Genomic DNA, 20,026 nt, shown 5'->3' with positions numbered 1-20,026 from the left:
AATTGTGCGCCGCCCTATGGGATTCCCAATCACGGACCGGTTGTGATAGACTGGGTTTCGAACCAGGGTGTCTGCCTCTAGCACTGAGCTGCAGTGCCTTAGACCGCTGTGCCAAAACATCCTGATGCTGTGTTTTAATGTCAATGAAACAAAGGAGCTCTATGATCAAGTACTTGGACAGGGGACTCCATTTCTTACAGAATTCAGCAACAACTTTCTTTCAATCAGGGTCCACAAATCACAGCTCTTCCATGAAAGGAAAGATATTCCAGTAAATCCTCTTCCAGAAATAGAATAGTCCACAGTAATTCTAATTCCAGACGTTCATCCATTTACCCTGAAAACAATCTGATATTGTGAGCATCAATGAGGCAATTTCACATATCTGGTCAATCAAAGGCTCTTGCACTCTTCTCATGACATTCTCATCACGTGTCAATGCTATTGAGTGATTCTGAGCTGTAACACACAAGCGTTTCTCTCATTAATATATTCCCTCATCCTAGTGTCAGGCTTTATGTCCAGCCTTTTCCCTGCTCTCCTGGGGATCACACAGACACACAGACACAGACACACAGTAGTAGCGGCATCAGTAGTTGTGAGATAATGAGATTCGCTACGGTCTGGCAGGAGGCCAGCTTAGTCCAGAGGGGGGATGTTGAGGAGAGATCAGCAGCTGTGTGTGTGTGTGTGTGTGTGTGTGTGTGTGTGTGTGTGTGTGTGTACACATTACGCTGTACATAGTGTACTGTGTACAATATTTGTTTCCTTTAGTAGTATAGTGAAGCATGAAAAGCACTTGAGTGCTGTATTTCAAGTGTGTGCATTCCATCGATCAATAAGAAAGAGCTCTACAAGCCATTTACTGAGGTAAGCAAAATATACTGTATATCCAAAAACTGTCTTAGTGAATCAACAACCAAGCTAAGTGGAAAACCATGCCAGCTTTAAGTTTGAGTGAACTATCCCTTTAAACCAAATCAAACCCTAGTTTTTCTTCAAATGGTTCTTCTCTACCTTGCAACACTTAACAGATGTAAGACACACATTCATAAACAAGGCTGAGGTGAGAGGACCATGATCAGCTTATAACCAGGGTCGTATCCATCAGGGCACTCAACGGTTAAGTTTGAAAACATTTCGCAAATGGAAAATGAAAATAAGTGTGTCTTATTGGACAAGTTCATTTGTTTTCCTTTTGGTGGCTAATGAATAGGACCCTGGTCAGTTAGGAGGGGGCCAGGGCTTACCTTGTCTCAGGTTGTTCCAGTCTACAGCGGAGAAGAAGGGGTGACAACGGAGCTCCTCAAAGCCTAGCCGCTCCTGCGCTCCACAGAGTAGACTCTGAACCAGGTCTACAAAGTGCTTACTGGCCTTTGGATCCTGGGGGAACCTCAGAAAACGCTGGGAGGAAACGATAGGGACAGAATGCAGAGTCATAACGGTCTTAAACATAGAATTCAGATAACTCTGTGGCAGCTAAGGTTGTCAACCCAGCTCTATCACTTCTTTCAAAGCATTTTTATATCCATCAATTTTACAGATTCAAAATACAAATGACCTACTTCTCCAGGATATCAGTTCTTTATTATTCCATACCTTTTTACAGACTTCCAGACCAGTGCAAGAAGTATCAGACAGTAGGTATTAGATATAATAATGGGACCTTACCTGGAAGTTCATGATATTGTGGGTGGTCTTGGTGGTGGTGCCATCGGTGAATGGAGACTTCATGTAGATCATCTCGTAGGCGATGATCCCTAGTGACCACCAGTCACACTCCAGGCCGTAGCTACACTGGGACCCCCCGTTCATAGCCCCCAACACCTCAGGGGACAGGTAGTCCGGCGTCCCGACAGGTACCTTGGGGGTAAACACCTGCAAAACAGCCATCTCAGTTACTCTCACCTCATTAATAATCTCTAAATTAAAGTTATTATGTGGAGGTTATAACTGCTATTGCATTATGTTATAACCCAATGTTTGAGTAGTAATCCATCCCTTGCACAGGTTTCACATGTTTCCTTGGAGCCAGCAATTTAGTCTTTTTTTTATTATTTTTTTGCGGCACAACCTTCTCACACATTCAATAGGAAAAATAAGAAATCCTCTTCACTATATTCATTCTGTGTGAGCGTTACCTTTTTATTAGCAGTGAGCTTGGCAGCTGAACCAAAGTCTGCCAGCTTGATGTGCCCAGTGCGGTCAATGAGCACATTCTCTGGTTTGACGTCTCTGCAACAGGAAAGATGCGAGGAGGATGTGAGAGAATGCAGGAGAAAGCGAATGGGAACAGAAGGACAAGGAGGAGCGAGACCAGACAAAACAATTTGACCTAAACCCAGGTGAGAGATCTTACAAAGAGCGAGAATGATTTTGCTCTTATATCTGTGGTGTATTAACCGTATATGAACATTGACACTACTAGTCACGTTGTTATTCTGGGGATTCACATTAGCGGTACAGAGGTGTGCAGCACATTTGAGTGTATTAAAAGTGTGAAATGTGGAAGTCACCTGTGGACAAAACCCATCTGATGCACAGCATGGATGGCCTCCACTAGTTCGGCCAGGTAAAACTGGGCCATGGCCTCATCAAACTGCTCCTCATATCTGTTCATCAGGGCCATCAGGTCCCCACCCGGGAGGTAATCCATCGCCTATCAACACACACACACACGGAAATTAAACACAAACACAGCCATGTGCATAGTAACGTGACAATCATGTTATCAGACAGACAGGAAGCTGTCTTGCAACAGCCTGTCCAAACAGCTTCATTCATTTGGTGCTTATTTTAAACCCTGCGAAAAAAGACAGAAGTATCACCACGCCACATTGCAGACAACACAGTTTCTATGGTCATTGGTCCCATATTAAACCACCAAGAGCTCCAAAATGTGTCTGTAAATCAGATTTGAAATACTTGTCACATGCTTTGTAGACAACAGCTGTAGACTAAAAGTGAAATTCTTACTTGCAGGTCCATTTCCAACAATACAGAGTTAAAGATACAAATGTTATAAAAAATAGAAATAGTGAGGAATAAATACACGGCGAATAACAACTATAAATAATAAGTAAAAATAACATGGCTATATATATATATATATATATATGGAGTAGAAAATAACAAAGCAACAGTTTCTAATTAATTCTAACAGTGCTGCCGTTGTTCCATGCATTCTAAATATAAACAGGAAGCAATAAAGGCAGCAGCTACCAGTAGGGGTGTTAAAAGTTCAGCAACGAGGAGCATACCGCAGCGCATGAATGGTCGGGGAGTCTGAATGAACAGCAGCATTCTAAAGAGGTTACCTAGCAACAGGGTACTGAGAGACAGTTTGGAGCAGTCTGACACTTGGGTAGAGATGGATTCTTTGTATTTTCACTGGGCTCAGTATGGAAGTGTGGGCAGAGATCAGAGCTGGGAGTGGGGGCTGACTGAGCTGAAGCAGACATGGAAAATAACTAATTTCTAATTTAAGACAGTCAGTTCGCTTTCCGAGCAGCAATGCATTGCTCACTTGGCATTTGTTTTGGATATTCTACTCCCATTAAATTTCCAGGAAGAATTGGACAGAGCGTTCCAGCACTAAACGGAGTACAGTGAAGGAAACACACAATTGTACTGATTAGGTAAAGTGGGAACAAACATAAAATGGCAACTTTTTGGCTGAAGGGACACATTTGGGATTTAGAAATTGAATTACAGGCCACAAAATTGTAATAGTGGCATTAAAGGCATTTTCATTCACATTGTTACTTAATTACGCATGGATTCTATTACTGTGCCATAGTAGGGACAATTGCCCCCAATAAAGATAGCTTTTTCACTATGGTCAGACCATTTGGCTCAAAGAAGGCTGCAAAGGAACGAAAATTAAACCAATGAAGGGTTTGATCAAAACCAATTTGACTATTTCTTTTTATTTAGCTACGCAAGTCAGTTAAGAACAAATTCCTATTTACAATGACGGCCTAATAAGGTCTATAGATGCTATTTATGCATGCATTTGGTTTAGATTCTTGTTTTTGTTATGAAAAGGAAGACATGGCAGCATCCATACCCCGCAAACACTATGCATCGATAACATGCTTTGAAAATCTATAGTACTGTTTATCAGCCCAATACAGAATATGGTACATGACGCCATCTATTGGACATCTGATGGATAGCAGTGGAGAGGTATAAGACTATGTAAGAAAATTGAATAGCAACCCGGGTTCCATTTGGATTGACAGAGCGCAATGCCATGATCAATTCAATTAACTACAGATATAAATATAGGGTCCCAGGCCATATTGAAGTACAAAACAGGCCGCGTTCGGCCCAAGGGCCATAGATTGCCCACCGCTGTACTGACCCCTAAACAATCTGGAATCTGATTTGTTCCTGGCCAAATTGACTTGTTTTTAACGAGACATTTCTGTGAAAGCAAGGGCGACGGAATGTTTTCGAGCGAGACAGACGAGTGGCCATGGCCATCATTTTCAGCGTTGTCTTAGGGGCATTCTCACTAGTAATATCTATAGATTTTGACAAATTGTGTTGAATATTGATCTTGCATTGTAGTGTCAATAACGCAACAAATAACTCATAGGCCATAAGCTATGCATTTCAATACTGTTACCAGGTAGACATTGTCTTTGTCCTGGAAGGCGTACAGGAGCCGTGGGATCCAGGGGCTGCAGCTCAGAGCCAGTATCCTCCTCTCCTCCTCATAGAACACCTGAGGGAGGAATAGAACGTCAGTTACAGAGGAATGGAATGCACCTGCCTGTCAAGTACATTTCAGGAAACCACAAACAACAGATATTTTCTAAACATGGTACAGTTTTCACAGATTGACTCCTCAGTCAAAGGTGAATACTTACTTCCATTTAAGTTGAATTTCACAGTCTCTCTTCGACATTGATGCATGACTGAGTGAAAATTCTATGACTTACGTGGAAGTGAGGATAGCCCCCACAATTAATAACTCTTTTTGGACCCGAATGAAAAATTGTGTAGCTTACATTTTCTTTGGAGCGCAGGCCTGCCTTCTCCATGACCTTCAAGGCACACACATCTCCTGTGGATCTCTCTCGGACCACCTGTACTTCAGCAAAGCGGCCACGTCCAACCACCCCGCGCTTCTCAAAGTCCCGCAACCCAGGCTGCAACTCATGTAACTCTGACACCACCTCAGAGTCTGAGAGTCACACACACATATACACCAGTTAAACATTAGTAATTGAGTATTCGAACAGACGTCAAAGCTCAATCTTTAACCAGAGATCATTTTTTTCAACAAATACTGTCAAACTATTTTGCGCAATGCGCTTTGTGGTTGCCCGAACGGGCAAGTGTAACTTCGCCTAGAAGACAACATTAACTTGCTTTGACTCTAGTGTTCCATTTGTACATGTACATTTGCGGGGGCACAACAAAAAATAAATCAAGCCAAGCATCGCAAGTTCTTCTCCTTAAATTCCCTTTCCTCTCAGTGTCTAATTCACTCAACTGCGTTCTGACCGCTCCTTACACACACATGTGCTGAGTGAGCACACAAGCTCCCGTTAGGCCTACAGAAATCAATGCCTTTAAAAACATTATCTAACTGATGGGATACACAAGCTACATTCCTTGCCAAATGATGACAGTTCACAAATTCAAAATGGACTTGTTGAATGAAGTAGGAAAATATGTGTTCCAACCACGAGCTGCAGGTTTGGACTAATTGCGTCCTATCTATTATCCGCTTAGGCTCCTTGGCGAACTGCTAGTTCCATTTAGAATTGGTTAGCTTAACCTATAACCCCCCTAAACAGAGACAGGTTCGAAACTGAAAATACGCAAAAACATTAGTTTGATTAAGACAAAAACGCAATTTTCATCAGAATCATTAAGCATAGGCTTACTCACCAAACAGATGTCGTGGCCATAATTCACCACCATGCAGAGTTCAATGTGGAATTGTTAATCCATTTAGAAAATTCCAAAGAAGAGGCAGGACAAACTAAATTGAACGCCTGTATGTCGAAAAGACAGATCTTGGTTTGTAATCCTGAAAAAAAGTATTTCAACTCGCCAAATTGAGCCCTGTTTCAAATGATCACTCTTTGAGAATAACTGTTCCAGACGTGAGATGTGCATCCCTTAGCACGGTCTAATTGTTCTGTCTAATTGTTTCACTTGGGAAAAATAGGAGGTTCTATTTTATTCTGTTATATTACAGAAATTGTTTTTTTTCTATAAAATTAACTGTGATAAAGGCTCGGGAAATAAGAGTGTATTGTCTGCTAAATTAACAAAGCAAGGCTATTACACAGCAATAGACTTCTACAAGCAAACGCCACTGCTGAGGTTCTGAAGATTGTGTTCCACAAAATGATATAACCAGTTGATATTATGGTTTCAATAAATGAATATTAAATGGCACTTGCTGAATATATATGGGCCATGTTATCTGTAATGGTTACGATAAATTAGGCATTGTTGCACACTGTTGGCATAGGCCTATAGATAAATGCACAAATTTGTTTTACATGCAAGTACTCCATCAGTCAAAACATGTAAAATACCCATCCCTATTAAACATAGGAGTGGAATAAAATGGTATCCTTTACTGCTAAAACGCTTCAGTAGTAAAGGATAGATGCAAATCAAATGCTTACACTTGTTGACAAAGTTGGCCACATATTCTATCTTCATCAAGTCTGGGGAAGAGCACTCCTGGTAGAGAAGGAGCAGAGCGTCCAACAGCTCCTCCCTCGTCACATTCACCCCACCCTGTAGGCCATGGTTGGATATCTTTCCCTGTAGTGTTAAAGCAACAGGGGCATACACGAATCATTCATCAATTCAACGAGGCTTGCCAACCACCATCTCAGCCCTTGCTGAACCTTTATCCGCATTTAACTGTTGAGCTAATTAGCTAAGTAGCTATATTAGTCGCTAGTTAGTTTATAACCAAATGATTAGGAGTATGTATTTTTACTGTTTTGATTATTCTCTCTTACTAGCCCATCTATAAGGCAGTACATCAAGTAACGTTAGCTAACGTTACACAAGACAGTAATATTCACCTGCAGTAGGTGGTTGAGGCGGGAGCAGCGACTGGTCATTGGATCGAGAGACGCCAGATCTTTCACGCTCCCTTGATATTTGAATTTAAACATACCGACGTCTTGACTCTTTCCTAATCCAACAGCGATTGACACAGCAGGAACAGTTTTAGAATCACAAAACCAGCTTGTACGTTAGCTATGAGCAGCAATAACAGCCAGTCAACTAGCTATCTTGCCCTGTATAATTCAACACATGCATTGCAAGCAAACCAACAGAGATAGAATACGAATGAACTTTCCAACCTAGTACGTACATATAATAAAAACGTAATGTAGCCTATCTAAAACTTAGTCAACGGACAATATACTTTAAAAAAAGAAAACATTAGGATCCTCCTGCTGTCTGTGGACTTGCGGTTGTTTTTACTTCCGGTCCACTTTCGAATTTTGCGCGTTCTGTTCGCCTCATTACGTCATCGCATCACGCTCTCACAGTGCTCGTTCATTGGATCAAGGGCGTCTAGTCCCACCCTCCTTACTTGGCTGACGCGCGATTCACTTGACCACACAGGGATGTAGAGGCTGGTGTTCGAAAGACTAGCTTGCTTTAACTGGAATTTGATGTATAGCATTTACTTTTAATTAAGTATGAAAATTGAGTACTTTCCCCACCACAGTAGCCTACTTAATTACATTTAAAACCAGATCCTTTGACTTTTACTCAAGTAGGCTAGTATTGTACAGGGTGACTTTTACATGAGTGAGTCATTTACTATTAAAAAAAGTCAGTCTAATAAATAATAACAATTATTTAAAAATCCCTAAATTGCCCCCCCACATTCTGAAATATAATTTTTGTCCCCCCAAGTTTTATAATTGGAATGTGATACAAACCAAGACAACAGTGTGCTTTAGACCATGCTGACGCCTCTGAGCGGTTGGGTAGGCTGTTTGGAGTGTTTATCCGACTGGATTTAAAAAAAAGAATGAAGCCAAAGTTATGCTCCTGCTTCTTACTTAAACGCCTGTAGCATCCGAACTGTTTGGCCTACACACTCTATAGACAGGGGAGACTCACACGAACACATTGCTGTTCTCCGTTTTGCTCTATGAACCCCACAAGTATCACAAGTTGCTCACACTTGGAGCTACAAACTAATATGGAGGTAGTTTTGTGCCAACAAAAATAAGGGGTTAAATATGTGTAAAAAAACTGTTAATATTTCCTGAGCTTTCTTATATCTCCTAGATATCAAAACCTTGTTCCTTATTATTATAATTTTTTTTGACTGTCTTTGATGCAGTTTTTTCCAATTCGTTGGGGCATGGACAAGAAGTTGAAAGCTTTCCTCAGGGATGCTGTTCCATGTTGACTCCAATGCTCCCCACAGTTGTGTCAAGTTGGCTAGATGTCCTTTGGGTGGTGGACCATTCTTGATACATACAGGAAACTGTTGAGCGTGAAAAACCCAGTAGAGTTGCTTGCTCTTGACACAACCGGTGTGCCTGGCAGCTACTACCATACCCCGTTCAAAGGCACGTAAATCTTTTGTCTTGCCCATTCACCCTCTGAATGGCACACATACACAATCCATGTCTCAATTATCTCAAGGCTTAAAAATCCTTCTTTATCCTGTCCCTTCCCCATCATCTACACTGATTTAAGTGGATCAATAAGGGATCATAGCTTTCACCTGGATTCACCTGATCAGTCTATGTCATGGAAAGAGCAGGTGTTCTTAATGTTTTGTATACTCAGTGTATGTTATTATAACAACTGAGAAATTGCACAAAAATCATTACCAGGCCCATGGCCACCAGTGGTGTCCCTTTAAATAAAAATAATAATAATAAATTGTGTAAATTTCGACCAGCCCACCCAACAAAAAGATGGTCCGAATCTGGCCCATCTGGCATTTGTCAACATTGCCACATTGCCAATCCGCCCATACCAGAGAGCATGATTTGGCCACAGGATCAGTAGCATCTTCAAAAAAATTAGGTGTGGATTGTTTTAAACGAGGAATTTGGGCAGCGCACGGCAAATAGCCAACCAAATAGTTGATTGTTGAGTTGCAGAGGTCAGTGAAAAACAATTAAATTGGTCTAGGCTAGGCCTATTGCAATATTTCAAAATACAATCGTAGGAAAAACATGGTTTAGAAAGAAAATGGTTATTGCTGAAAAGAGAAGACAAAGAAAATACTGTAATTGTCTCTTGTTATCAAAATTCTCAATCCCAATTAACTTCTTGGTGACAGGGGGCAGTATTCGGAAATTCAGATGAATAACATGCCCAAATTAAACTGCCTGCTACTCGGGCACAGAAGCTAGGATATGCTATCCAAAAAATGATCTCTGGTTAAAGATTGAGCTTTGACGTCTGTTCGAATACTCAATTACTAATGTTTAACTGGTGTGGAAAAAGTTAACGTTGATTCACGAAGGCAAAAATAACAATGTCGGAGTTGAATTCAATAAGAGGAAAGCTGCGAAATGGAGAGTTGATTTATTTATTTTATATATATTTTTTTGCGTTATTTATTTCACCTTTATTCAACCAGGTAGGCTAGTTAAGAACAAGTTCTCATTTACAACTGCGACCTGGCCAAGATAAAGCAAAGCAGTGCAACACAAACAACAACAGAGTTACACATGGAATAAACAAACATAGTCTATATACAGTGTGTACAAATGAGGTAGGATAACGGAGGTAAGGCAATAAATAGGCCATAGTGGGGAAATAATTACAATATAGCAATTATACACTGGAGTGATAGATGTGCAGAAGATGAGTGTACAAGTAGAGATACTTGGGTGCAAAGGATCAAAAACAAATAAATAGATAACAGTGTGGGAAGGAGGTAGTTGGATGGGCTATTTACAGATGGGCTAAGTACAGGTGCAGTGATCTGTGAGCTGCTCTGACAGCTGGTGCTTAAAGTTAGTGAGGGAGATATGAGTCTCCAGCTTCAGTGATTTGTGCAGTTCGTTCTAGTCATTGGCATCAGAGAACTGGAAGAAAAGGCGGCCGAAGTAGGAATTGGCTTTGGGGGTGATCAGTGAAATATACTTGCTGGAGCGCGTGCTACGGGTGGATGCTGCTATTGTGACCAGTGAGCTGAGATAAGGCGGGGCTTTACCTAGTGACTTATAGATGACCTGGAGCCAGTGGGTTTGGCGAGGAATATGAAGCGAGGGCCAGACAACGAGAGCATACAGGTCGCAGTGGTGGGTAGTATATGGGGCTTTGGTGACAAAATGGATGGCACTGTGATAGACTGCATCCAATTTGCTGAGTAGAGTGTTGGAGGCTATTTTGTAAATGACATCGCCGAAGTCGAGGATCAGTAGGATAGTCAGTTTTACAAGGATATGTTTGGCAGCGTGAGTGAAGGATGCTTTGTTGTGAAATAGGAAGCTGATTTTAGATGTAATTTTGGATTGGAGATGCTTAATGTGAGTCTGCAAGGAGAGTTTACAGTCCAACCAGACACCTAGAATATGTGGACAACTACAAATACCTAAGTCAGAACCGTCCACAGTAGTGATGCTGGGCGGGCAGGCAGGTGTGGGCAGTGATCGGTTGAAGAGCATGGATTTAGTTTTACTTGCATTTAAGAGCAGTTGGAGGCCACGGAGGGAGAGTTGTATGGCATTGAAGCTCGTCTGGAGGTTAGTTAACACAGTGTCCAAAGAATGGCCAGAAGTATACAGAATGGTGTCGTCTGCGTAGTGGATCAGAGAATCACCAGCAGCAAGAGCGACATCATTGATGTATACAGAGAAAAGAGTCGGCCTGAGGATACAACCCTGTGGCACCCTCATAGAGACTGCCAGAGGTCCGAACAACAGGCCCTCCGATTTGACACACTGAAAAAATAAAGAGAAGGGAGGGCCAGAAAAGTAATGTTTGGGTGAAATAATTTGGTGAAGTGGTAAAATGGGATGATAGCAGTGCAGGCTATGTTATGTGTGATGAGGTGCTATACAAATTTGACAGTCACTTCAAATAGGCCTATGGCACGTCAAGGGAACTGTAGCCTACTGTTCAGATGGGTTAAATGGAAACTGAAATCTGGACACTGACTCTAGGTCTATAACCTCTCACATAGCCTTAATATTAACTCATGCAGAATTAAGCATTCATTGCGGTAAAATCACACACCAAATGTAGGCTACATTTTGACGCGGGAACAGGATTGGAGAAATTGTATTTATTTCATGCGAATTAGCAATTAGGTACCATCTGTAAATGTGTCACCTTGATCAGCATCATAAAAGCTGATAGTTTTTCAATCACATAAAATATGCATCCAAGCCAAACTAAAATCTCATCAGAAACATGTTGGGTTGTTTTCACAGCTTTCTATTTCCTTACAACTGGTCAAACTGACATTTTGCACATTTTCTCCTTGCTCCCTAAACGTCTTTGCTCCACGAAAAAAGCAGAGATGACAGAACTTTACAGATTTTTTTTCGGAGCTTAGAGTAATGTAAGTGAATCAGGAACAAACGATATCCCCACATTAAAATAGCTAACTTGTCAACAATGCCACAATCTGCGGCATATGAATGCATCAATCACCTGTTGAAGGGATGCTGCATCCCACTGCTGTCTTACCTCTGAAGCTAAGCAGAGTCTCTCCTGGTCGGTCCCAGGATGAAAGACCAGATGCTGCTGCAAGTGTGTTGGAGGTCCAGGAGGGGGCACTCTCTTTTGGTCTAAGGAGATCCCAGGACAGTTAAGGGGACATTGCACTGGCCGTATACGGTGCTGACTTTTGGATGGGACGTTAAAACTGGTGTCCTGACTCTCTGTGGTTACTAAAGATCTCTTCATTCAAAGACTCAATCATGGACACTCTTACTGACAGTTGAGGCTGCTTCGTGTGATGTATTGTTGTCTCTACCTTCTTGCCTTTGCACTGTTGTCTGTGCCCAATAATGTTTGTACCATGCTTTGTGCTGCTACTATGTTGTGCTGCTGCTATGTTGTGTTGCTACCATGTTGTTGTCATGTGTTGTTGCTACCATGCTGTGTTGTCATGTGTTGCTGCCATGCGATGTTGTTGACTTAGGTCTGTCTTTATGTAGTGCTGTGGTCTCTCTTGTCATAATGTGTGTTTTGTCGTACATTTTTATTTTTAATACCAGCCGCCGTCTCTGCAGGAGGCATTTTGTCTTTTGGTAGCCCGTCATTGTAAATAAGAATTTGTTCTTAACTGACTTGCCTAGTTAAATAAAGGTTAAATCAAAAACATGAAAAAAAAACTGTAATTTAAGCATTAATTTGATCGATTTATGATATTATTCTGGTGAGCAAGGGTTTATTTAGTCTTCTAGGGCTACATATAATGACAGAAGAGAAGCTGCATGTACAGTTGAAGTTGGAAGTTTACATACACCTTAGCCAAATACATTTAAACTCAGTTTTTCACAATTCCTGACATTTAATCCTAGTAAAAATTCCCCATTTTAGGTCGGTTATTAGGTCAGTTAGGATCACCACTTTATTTTAAGAATGTGAAATGTCAGAATAATAGTAGAGAGAATTATTTATTTCATTAGATTCCCAGTGGGTCAGAAGTTTACATACACTCAATTAGTATTTGGTAGCATCGCCTTTAAATTGTTTAACTTGGGTCAAACATTTTGGGAACCTTCCACAAGCTTCCCACAATAAGTTGGGTGAATTTTGGCCCATTCCTCCTGACAGAGCTGGTGTAACTGAGTCAGGATTGTAGGCCTCCTTGTTCGCACACACTTTTTCAGTTCTGTCCACAAAATTTCTATAGGACTGAGGTCAGGGCTTGGCCACTCCAATACCTTGACTTTGTTGTCCTTAAGCCATTTTGCCACAACTTTGGAAATATGCTTAAGTCATTGTCCATTTGGAAGCCCCATTTGCGACCAAGCTTTAACTTCCTGACCTATGTCTTGAGATGTTGCTTCAACATATCCACATAATTTTCTTTCTTCATGATGCCATCTACTTTGTGAAGTGCACCAGCCCCTCCTGCAGCAAAGCACCCCCACATCCTGATGCTGCCACCCCCGTGCTTCACAGTTGGGATGGTGTTCTTCGGCTTGCAAGCCTCCCCCTTTTTCCTCCAAACATAAAGATGGTCATTATGGCCAAACAGTTCTATTTTTGTTTCATCAGTCCAGTGGACATTTCTCCAAAAAGTACGATCTTTGTCCCCATGTGCAGCTGCAATCTGTAGTCTGGCTTTTTTATGTCGGTTTTGGAGCAGTGGCTTCTCCCTTGCTGAGCGACCTTTCAGGTTATGTTGATATAGGACTCGTTTTACTGTGGATATAGACACTTTTGCACCTGTTTCCTCCAGCATCTTCAAAGGGTCCTTTGCTGTTGTTCTGGGATTGATTTGCACTTTTCACACCAAAGTACGTTCATCTCCATGCCTCAGGACTACCTGGTATGATGACTCCTTGCTGTCCCCAGTCCACCTGGCCGTGCTGCTGCTCCAGCTTCAACTGTTCTGCCTGCGGCTATGGAACCCTGACCTGTTCACCGGACGTGCTTGTTGCACCCTCGACAACTACTATGATTATTATTATTTGACCATGCTGGTCATTTATGAACATTTTAACATCTTGACCATGTTCTGTTATAATATCCACCCTGCACAGCCAGAAGGGGACTGGCCACCCCTCATAGCCTGGTTCCTCTCTAGGTTTCTTCCTAGGTTTTTGGCCTTTCTAGGGAGTTTTCCCTAGGGAGTTTTTCCTAGCCACCGTGCTTCTTTCACATGCTTTGCTTGCTGTTTGGGGTTTTAGGCTGGGTTTCTGTACAGCACTTTGAGATATCAGCTGATGTATGACGGCTGCGTGGTCCCATGGTGTTTATACTTGCGTACTATTGTTTGTACAGATGAACGTGGTACCTTCAGGCGTTTGGAAATTGCTCCCAAGGATGAACCAGACTTGTGGAGGTCTACAATTTTGTTTCTGAGGTCTTGGCTGATTTATTTTGATTTTCCCATGATGTCAAGCAAAGAGGCACTGAGTTTGAAGGTAGGCCTTGAAATACATCTACAGGTACACCTCCAATTGACTCAAATGATGTCGATTAGCCTATCAGAAGCTTCTGAAGTCATGACATAATTTTCTGGAATTTTCCAAGCTGTTTAAAGGCACAGTCAACCTAGTGTATGGAAACTTCTGACCCACTGGAATTGTGATACAGTGAATTATAAGTGAAATAATCTGCCTGTAAACAATTTTTGGAAAAATTACTTGTGTCATGCACAAAGTAGATGTCCTAACTGACTTGCCAAAACTATAGTTTGTTTACAAGAAATGTGTGGAGTGGTTGGAAAACAAATTTGAATGACTTCAACCTAATTGTATGTAGGTTACAGATTAAATAAGTTATGATGAACTTCAGAGGGTAGTGAATGTGCAAGGTGATGAGCTTGATGCTCCTATTCTGGTGTCATGATGATTGATGCTTGGCTAAAGTTTGACAAATGCAAATAATATCACTCTTATCCATAATAATCTTATTATATAGGTAGTCTACCCGCACTGTATCTGCGAGCTGTTGACTAAAGCGCATGTTCCAAGACCAAAGTGGGCACATTTGCTATATAACGCAACAGTTTCTGTGACCATCAGTATAGTTGAAAATGCAATGGAAAGCCATTTAACTAGAATTTTTCATTCGGTACATGGGAATTTAACAGCAAAAGTTATTTTTATCTGCACTACCATCACGCGTACACAACTTTTTATCCACAAAAATCTGTTTGATGGAAACACGTCTCAGGTGGGAAAATGCTCATATTGTTTTAAGCAGATTTTAGAATATCTATTCTTGATACACATGGGAAACTGATGAGTGTGAATACTCTGCAACTCTCTGCAAATCTCTGCAACTCTCCAGCAGGCTCTGGAGGCAAAGGTTGAATCATTAGTCCTCCGAAACATGACCCGCCAAACTGCACTTCCTAAAAACCGCCCGCTTAATCCGGAAGCCAGACGCACCAATGTGTCTGAGGAAATACCGTTCAACTGACAACCAAAATCAGTCTGCAGGCGCCCGGCCCGCCGCAAGGAGTCGCTAGAGTGCGATGAGCGATGAGCCCCCCCCCCCGGCCAAACCCTCCCCTAACCAGGACGACACTGGGCCAGTTGTGACCCGCCCTATGGGACTCCCGATCACGTCCGGTTGTGACACAGCCTGGGATCAAACCCGGGTCTGTAGTGACGCCTCTAGCACTGCGATGCAGTACCTTAGACCACTGTGCTACGCTAGAGGCCCCTGCGCTGCATTTCTTGACACAAACCGGTGCACCTGGCACCTGCTGCCATACCCCGTTCAAAGACACTTAAATATTTGGTCTTCCACATTCACCCCCTGAATGGCAAACATACACAATCCATGTCTCAATTGTCTCAAGGCCTAAAAATCTTTCATTAACCTGTCTCCTCCCCTTCATCTACACTGATTGAAGTGGATTTAACAAATTACATCAATAAGGGATCATAGTTTCACCTGGATTCCCCTGGTCAGTCTATGTCATGGAAAAAGCAGGTATTTTGTACACTCATTGTATAAGAATATTTGCCAGGGCATATGTTTCATTATAAATCTGGTTATTTCACATGGATATATGGGAAGTTAAAAGGTTAGCTAGCTTGCAGTGTTTAGCAAACTTGCAAGCAAGGGAGGACAAGAGACCCTTCTTTTGCTTTCACCACAAATGAGAAGATAACAAGAATCCACCCAAAAATGTATTTTGTTTAGAAGTAATAACTAGTGATTACAGGCTATTGTGAAATGGTAGAACCTGCTGTAGTGTTGTGACTATACGTTCATTAATCTGATGATTTATTTATTTAATCCACTAACTATGTTTAATTGTTACCCGATTAAGTGAATCATGTAACAACGAACTCATTAGGATTTGAGGCACCACAGAAGAGGTTGTTTAAACAGTTACCATCTCCACAATTCAACTCTAAGGTATATATCAGGTACCAAGGTAAGACCCAAGTGCAGACTGTGTGAAGTAACAATGTTTATTGTAACAGGGGCAGGCAAACGACAGGTCAAGGCAGGCAGGGGTTTGAAAATCCAGAGTAGAGGCCAAGGTACAGGACGACAGGCAGGCTCAGGGTCAGGGACAGGCAGAGTGGTCAGGCGGGCGGGTACAGAGTCAGGACAGGCAAGGGTCAAAAACCAGGAGGACGAAAAAAAGAGAAACTGGAAAAGCAGGAGCTGAGACACAAAACGCTGGTAGGCTTGAATAAACAAGACGAACACAGGGGATAATGGGGAATATGGGCGACACCTGGAGGGGGGGTGGAGACAATCATAAAGACAGGTGAAACAGAGCAGGGCATCTTATCATATCATAATTCGTAAGCTCATGCAACTGCAAAAACCCCAGCCTTACTCATGATTCAGTACTACACAAATTGGTTTAATTATTTATTTACTAGTTAACTAAATAATAACAGGATAACATACACACTTAATACATGAGACAAAGGTCCCTAGTGGACTTTTACAATATGGTGGCTTTTTACACAGCGACATGGAGAGGGAGAGAGAGGGAGAGAAAAAGACACATATCGTCGATACATTTCAGAACTATTCTCACAGCAATAATATAGTTTGCACACGAACCGCTGCCCATTTTGAACAAGAAATCGTGAATGTATTTACATGTGAGAGCCTTTGTTCGGTCGGAACCAGCCTTCCTTAGGAAGGTTGTTGGTTTTTCAGCTGCAAGCTGTATGGCTCTGATTGTCCGAAAGGGATTTCCCCTTTCCCCCTCTTCTACTGTTGTTCACTCTGGAAGATAGCTAGCCAGCCATGTTGACAGGTCCCATTGGTGATGAGCGTAGTAGGATAGTCTCACTTAGATTTGCTTTTCTAGATATTTGACTCAAGATAGCTAATCAGCTGTCTCAGTGATTGTCTGAGAGGGGAGTTTGTTTTCCCCCTCGTGATGGTATTCAGGATTCGCACCACAATAGAAATGAGCTGCAGCACGCCATCTCTCTGGTCTAAAGGAAGGTGAGTTTATTTCTTCACCTCGTATTGAGGTTCAAAGTTGCAACCATTTCAAACATGTAGCTCCCGCCTCACATTTCCTGGTCTCTGAGATTCAACGTTTAAACCACTTTAGATGTGGCCTGCAACTCCCTGTCTTTCCTAGTCTAATGTTAATCTCTGTTGGCAGTCCTTTTATGCCCTCTGGCCAAAGTGGACGGTTCTGTCAGTCTGACATGCTCTCTGACCTCACTTGGGGCGTGGCTACTTACTATGCACAAAGTTATGTAAAACTATTTTCTATTATCGCTCTTAAAATCATGTCCCTATCTTAACAAAAATACTTTCATCTTTTCATATTATTTGCACAACGTATTGGATGGAAACTTGACAGATAAAGGGGATATACTTTCCAAGTTACAGTATTTCGTCCATATCATTTTTAACTACATCACAAAATCAAAACCAATATGACATTAGTTTCCTATAGCTCCCCACTGACCATTCCCCACATTCTTATGTTAGAATTATTGTTCCCATATCCACTTTTGACCCTGTTAGAGTTTCTGCAGGAAAAGCCTGTTAACAAAGACATTCCTCTCGTGGATTTTACTGGAGGGGGAGAACGAGCCCCCCCCCCCTTCTCCTGTAATTTACAACAGGTTGTGAACTGTCAAACCGGCCCAGTTCCCTCCTCACCTCTTCTGTGGGTGAGATAATGTCTGGTTATTGTCAACCATTGCCAAGCTGATCTGACCCTTTGTGATCCTCACAGGACAGTCATGACAGTAGCCAACTAGCTAGCCATGTGACTTTTTCTGATTTATTTCACATGAAGATGAGAAAGCTAAAAAGGCTAGCTTGCTATGTTTTTAGCCAGGCTAAAGCCAGCCAGCCAGGCTGCCAGCTAGGTAATGGGTGGCTACTATTAGCAAGGGAAGGTGACTCTTCCTTGTTGTTTACAAAATTAAAATACACAAATAAAAAAACGTTTCTATCGTCCCCTTGTGAATGTAATTGGGACCGGCGAGGATATCATGTTACCAAAATGTTTCTGCCACTCCAAGAATCCAACTCCACCCACGTGCATGCACGCATGTAGATCAACAGAGTGGAGCTTGTACAGTAGCAACCTTTAGTGTCTTATGTTCCTAGAGGATGTTAGGGTTCAGTCTTCGGTGTGTGTGTGTTTCTGGTTCAGGCCTCAGGGCTCCATTTTACACATGCAGAAAAGTGTCTCTGATTCTGGGGAGGTTTTGAACCCTTTATGGACTGTCGTTCACAGGGCTGAGTGTGTCTGGTATGGACTCAGGAAGGGTTAGGGGTTGAGCGAGGGGTGTGTCTAGCATTGTGGGTTTTGAAGTCATTGATGGAATACTCCTCTTCCTGTGAGAGTACAGCAAGCTGCCCTGAGTGAGGGAGGAGCGGAACCGTCGTTGTGACGAGGCGTTGCGTATGGTCATTCTGAAGGACTCCCCGGCACAGTAGTACAACAGAGGGTTCAGCACGCTGTTGGCCGCTGCCAGACACAGCGTCACCACCAACACCCGCTGCTGTGTTGCAGTAACAACGCAGCCCCACCCGCTCACCACCGCGTGCAGGTGCATCGAGCGAGCCACGTGATAGGGCAGGAAGCACAGCAGAAATGTGCAGATCACCATGGCGACTAGACGCAGAGACTGGCGACGACGTCTCCCCTGGCTACGCTTCAGGCTCCCTGTCTGTAGCTTCTGGCTTATGGCTGTAGCTGTCAGTCGGCGGATGATGCTGCCGTAGCAACCAAGGATGGTGACGAATGGGATCAGGAAGCCGAATGTCACGCCCACGTAGTTGAGAATGAAGATCCTCTTCCAGGAGGCGGAGTTATGGGGCTCGAAACAGCGTGTTAGTCCAGCCCTCACCCTGGTCCCCGAAAATAGGAAGGGTACCGAAGTTCCACCCACAAACAGCCAGATGCCCAAACAGGCCAATGAAGCTCGGTGGGGCGTGGTCAAGGCTCGATGATGAAGAGGCTTCAGCACGGCCAACCAACGGAGCACGCTCAGTCCAGTCAGGAAGAGAATGCTATAAGGAAATAATAATATAGCTTATTAGTTAGGTGCCTTTCTAGGCAAGCAGGGTCACCTCACATTATAATAACTGTGTGTGTGTGTGTTTGTGTTTTTTAGTGAACAGCTGTTTTGCAGTGTGTGCACATGCGTACCTGGTGTAGAGGTTGAGGTAGAAGCAGAACACACAGAGTCGGCACAGCCAATCAGGGAGGTCCCAGTGAGCGCCCCTGAGGTAGTAGGCCAATCGAAACGGCAGGGTAAGGGAGAAGCATGCGTCTGATAGGGCAAGGTTGGTCATGAAAATGGAAGAGGGAGAGCGTTTGGGCTTCAGTCGCAGGAACACGAACAGCGCTCCGCTGTTGAAAAGCAATGCTATAGGGAACACAAGTAGATAGGTGACGGTGTAGGCTCTGTACTTAAAGACCTCATCATCACCGCTACAGGACTGGTTGCTAGTCAATGCCGTTGCCGTGTGGTTGCTAAGGGAAAGGGTCACTGGTGGAAGGGTGGAGTCAAGCCAGTGGGAAGTTTCAAGACACGGAGCTGGGGAGAGACACAGACACATTATTATCACTATCATAACCAGGGGTCAACTTGTTAAATGTTAAGAAGGGGTATGCTATGTTCAGTGTTAGAAAATAGCAAAGCCACAAAAAAAGATACTTGAGGCAAGGGGAATTTCAATATGTTCTTTTCAAATGTTTTATGACTTACAATCAACAATGTCCAGGACATAGCTGATATGAAAATGCCTACAAAAATGCATACCGTCATTAAATGTTTTTTCAAAGACAACTACTGGCATATCAGACTTCAAATAAGTAGGCCTAGTTGCACCGGCAAAACTGTGAAGAAGTGGAATAAAAGATGTATGGAAAACAACAGTAGTGTTCTTC

The 20,026-nt window shown here is 42.6% G+C and overlaps 2 protein-coding genes across 4 annotated transcripts in view; both read right to left on the bottom strand.

Annotated features, from left to right (window-relative positions):
* Positions 1–7,514, bottom strand: part of cita (citron rho-interacting serine/threonine kinase a) — a 51,734-nt gene extending 44,220 nt beyond the window's left edge. For all 3 annotated transcript variants that reach the window (XM_082959174.1, XM_082959175.1, XM_082959176.1), the window contains exons 1-8: positions 7,071–7,514; positions 6,660–6,801; positions 5,019–5,194; positions 4,634–4,732; positions 2,517–2,659; positions 2,142–2,235; positions 1,672–1,878; positions 1,251–1,404 (exon numbers count right to left, since the gene is read on the bottom strand). In XM_082959174.1, coding sequence (XP_082815300.1) covers positions 1,251–1,404; positions 1,672–1,878; positions 2,142–2,235; positions 2,517–2,659; positions 4,634–4,732; positions 5,019–5,194; positions 6,660–6,801; positions 7,071–7,163 — 1,108 coding nt within the window. In that variant the 5' untranslated portion in view covers positions 7,164–7,514. The remainder of the gene's footprint in view (positions 1–1,250; positions 1,405–1,671; positions 1,879–2,141; positions 2,236–2,516; positions 2,660–4,633; positions 4,733–5,018; positions 5,195–6,659; positions 6,802–7,070) is intronic.
* Positions 7,515–16,499: 8,985 nt separating this feature from the next.
* On the bottom strand, positions 16,500–19,142 carry LOC106565372 (cysteinyl leukotriene receptor 1; the record flags this gene model as incomplete). Its single annotated transcript, XM_014132408.3, has 1 exon — positions 16,500–19,142. A coding segment is annotated over one exon (798 nt), but the record flags the coding sequence as incomplete, so codon positions are not given.
* Between the last annotated feature and the right edge of the window lie 884 nt (positions 19,143–20,026).

The sequence above is a fragment of the Salmo salar genome, chromosome 12 (assembly GCF_965601325.2).
Source record: "Salmo salar chromosome 12, fSalSal1, whole genome shotgun sequence".
NCBI classification, from domain to species: domain Eukaryota; kingdom Metazoa; phylum Chordata; class Actinopteri; order Salmoniformes; family Salmonidae; genus Salmo; species Salmo salar.
Note: the sequence above shows the minus strand (reverse complement) of the source record. Positions and strands in the feature narration are given on the sequence as shown.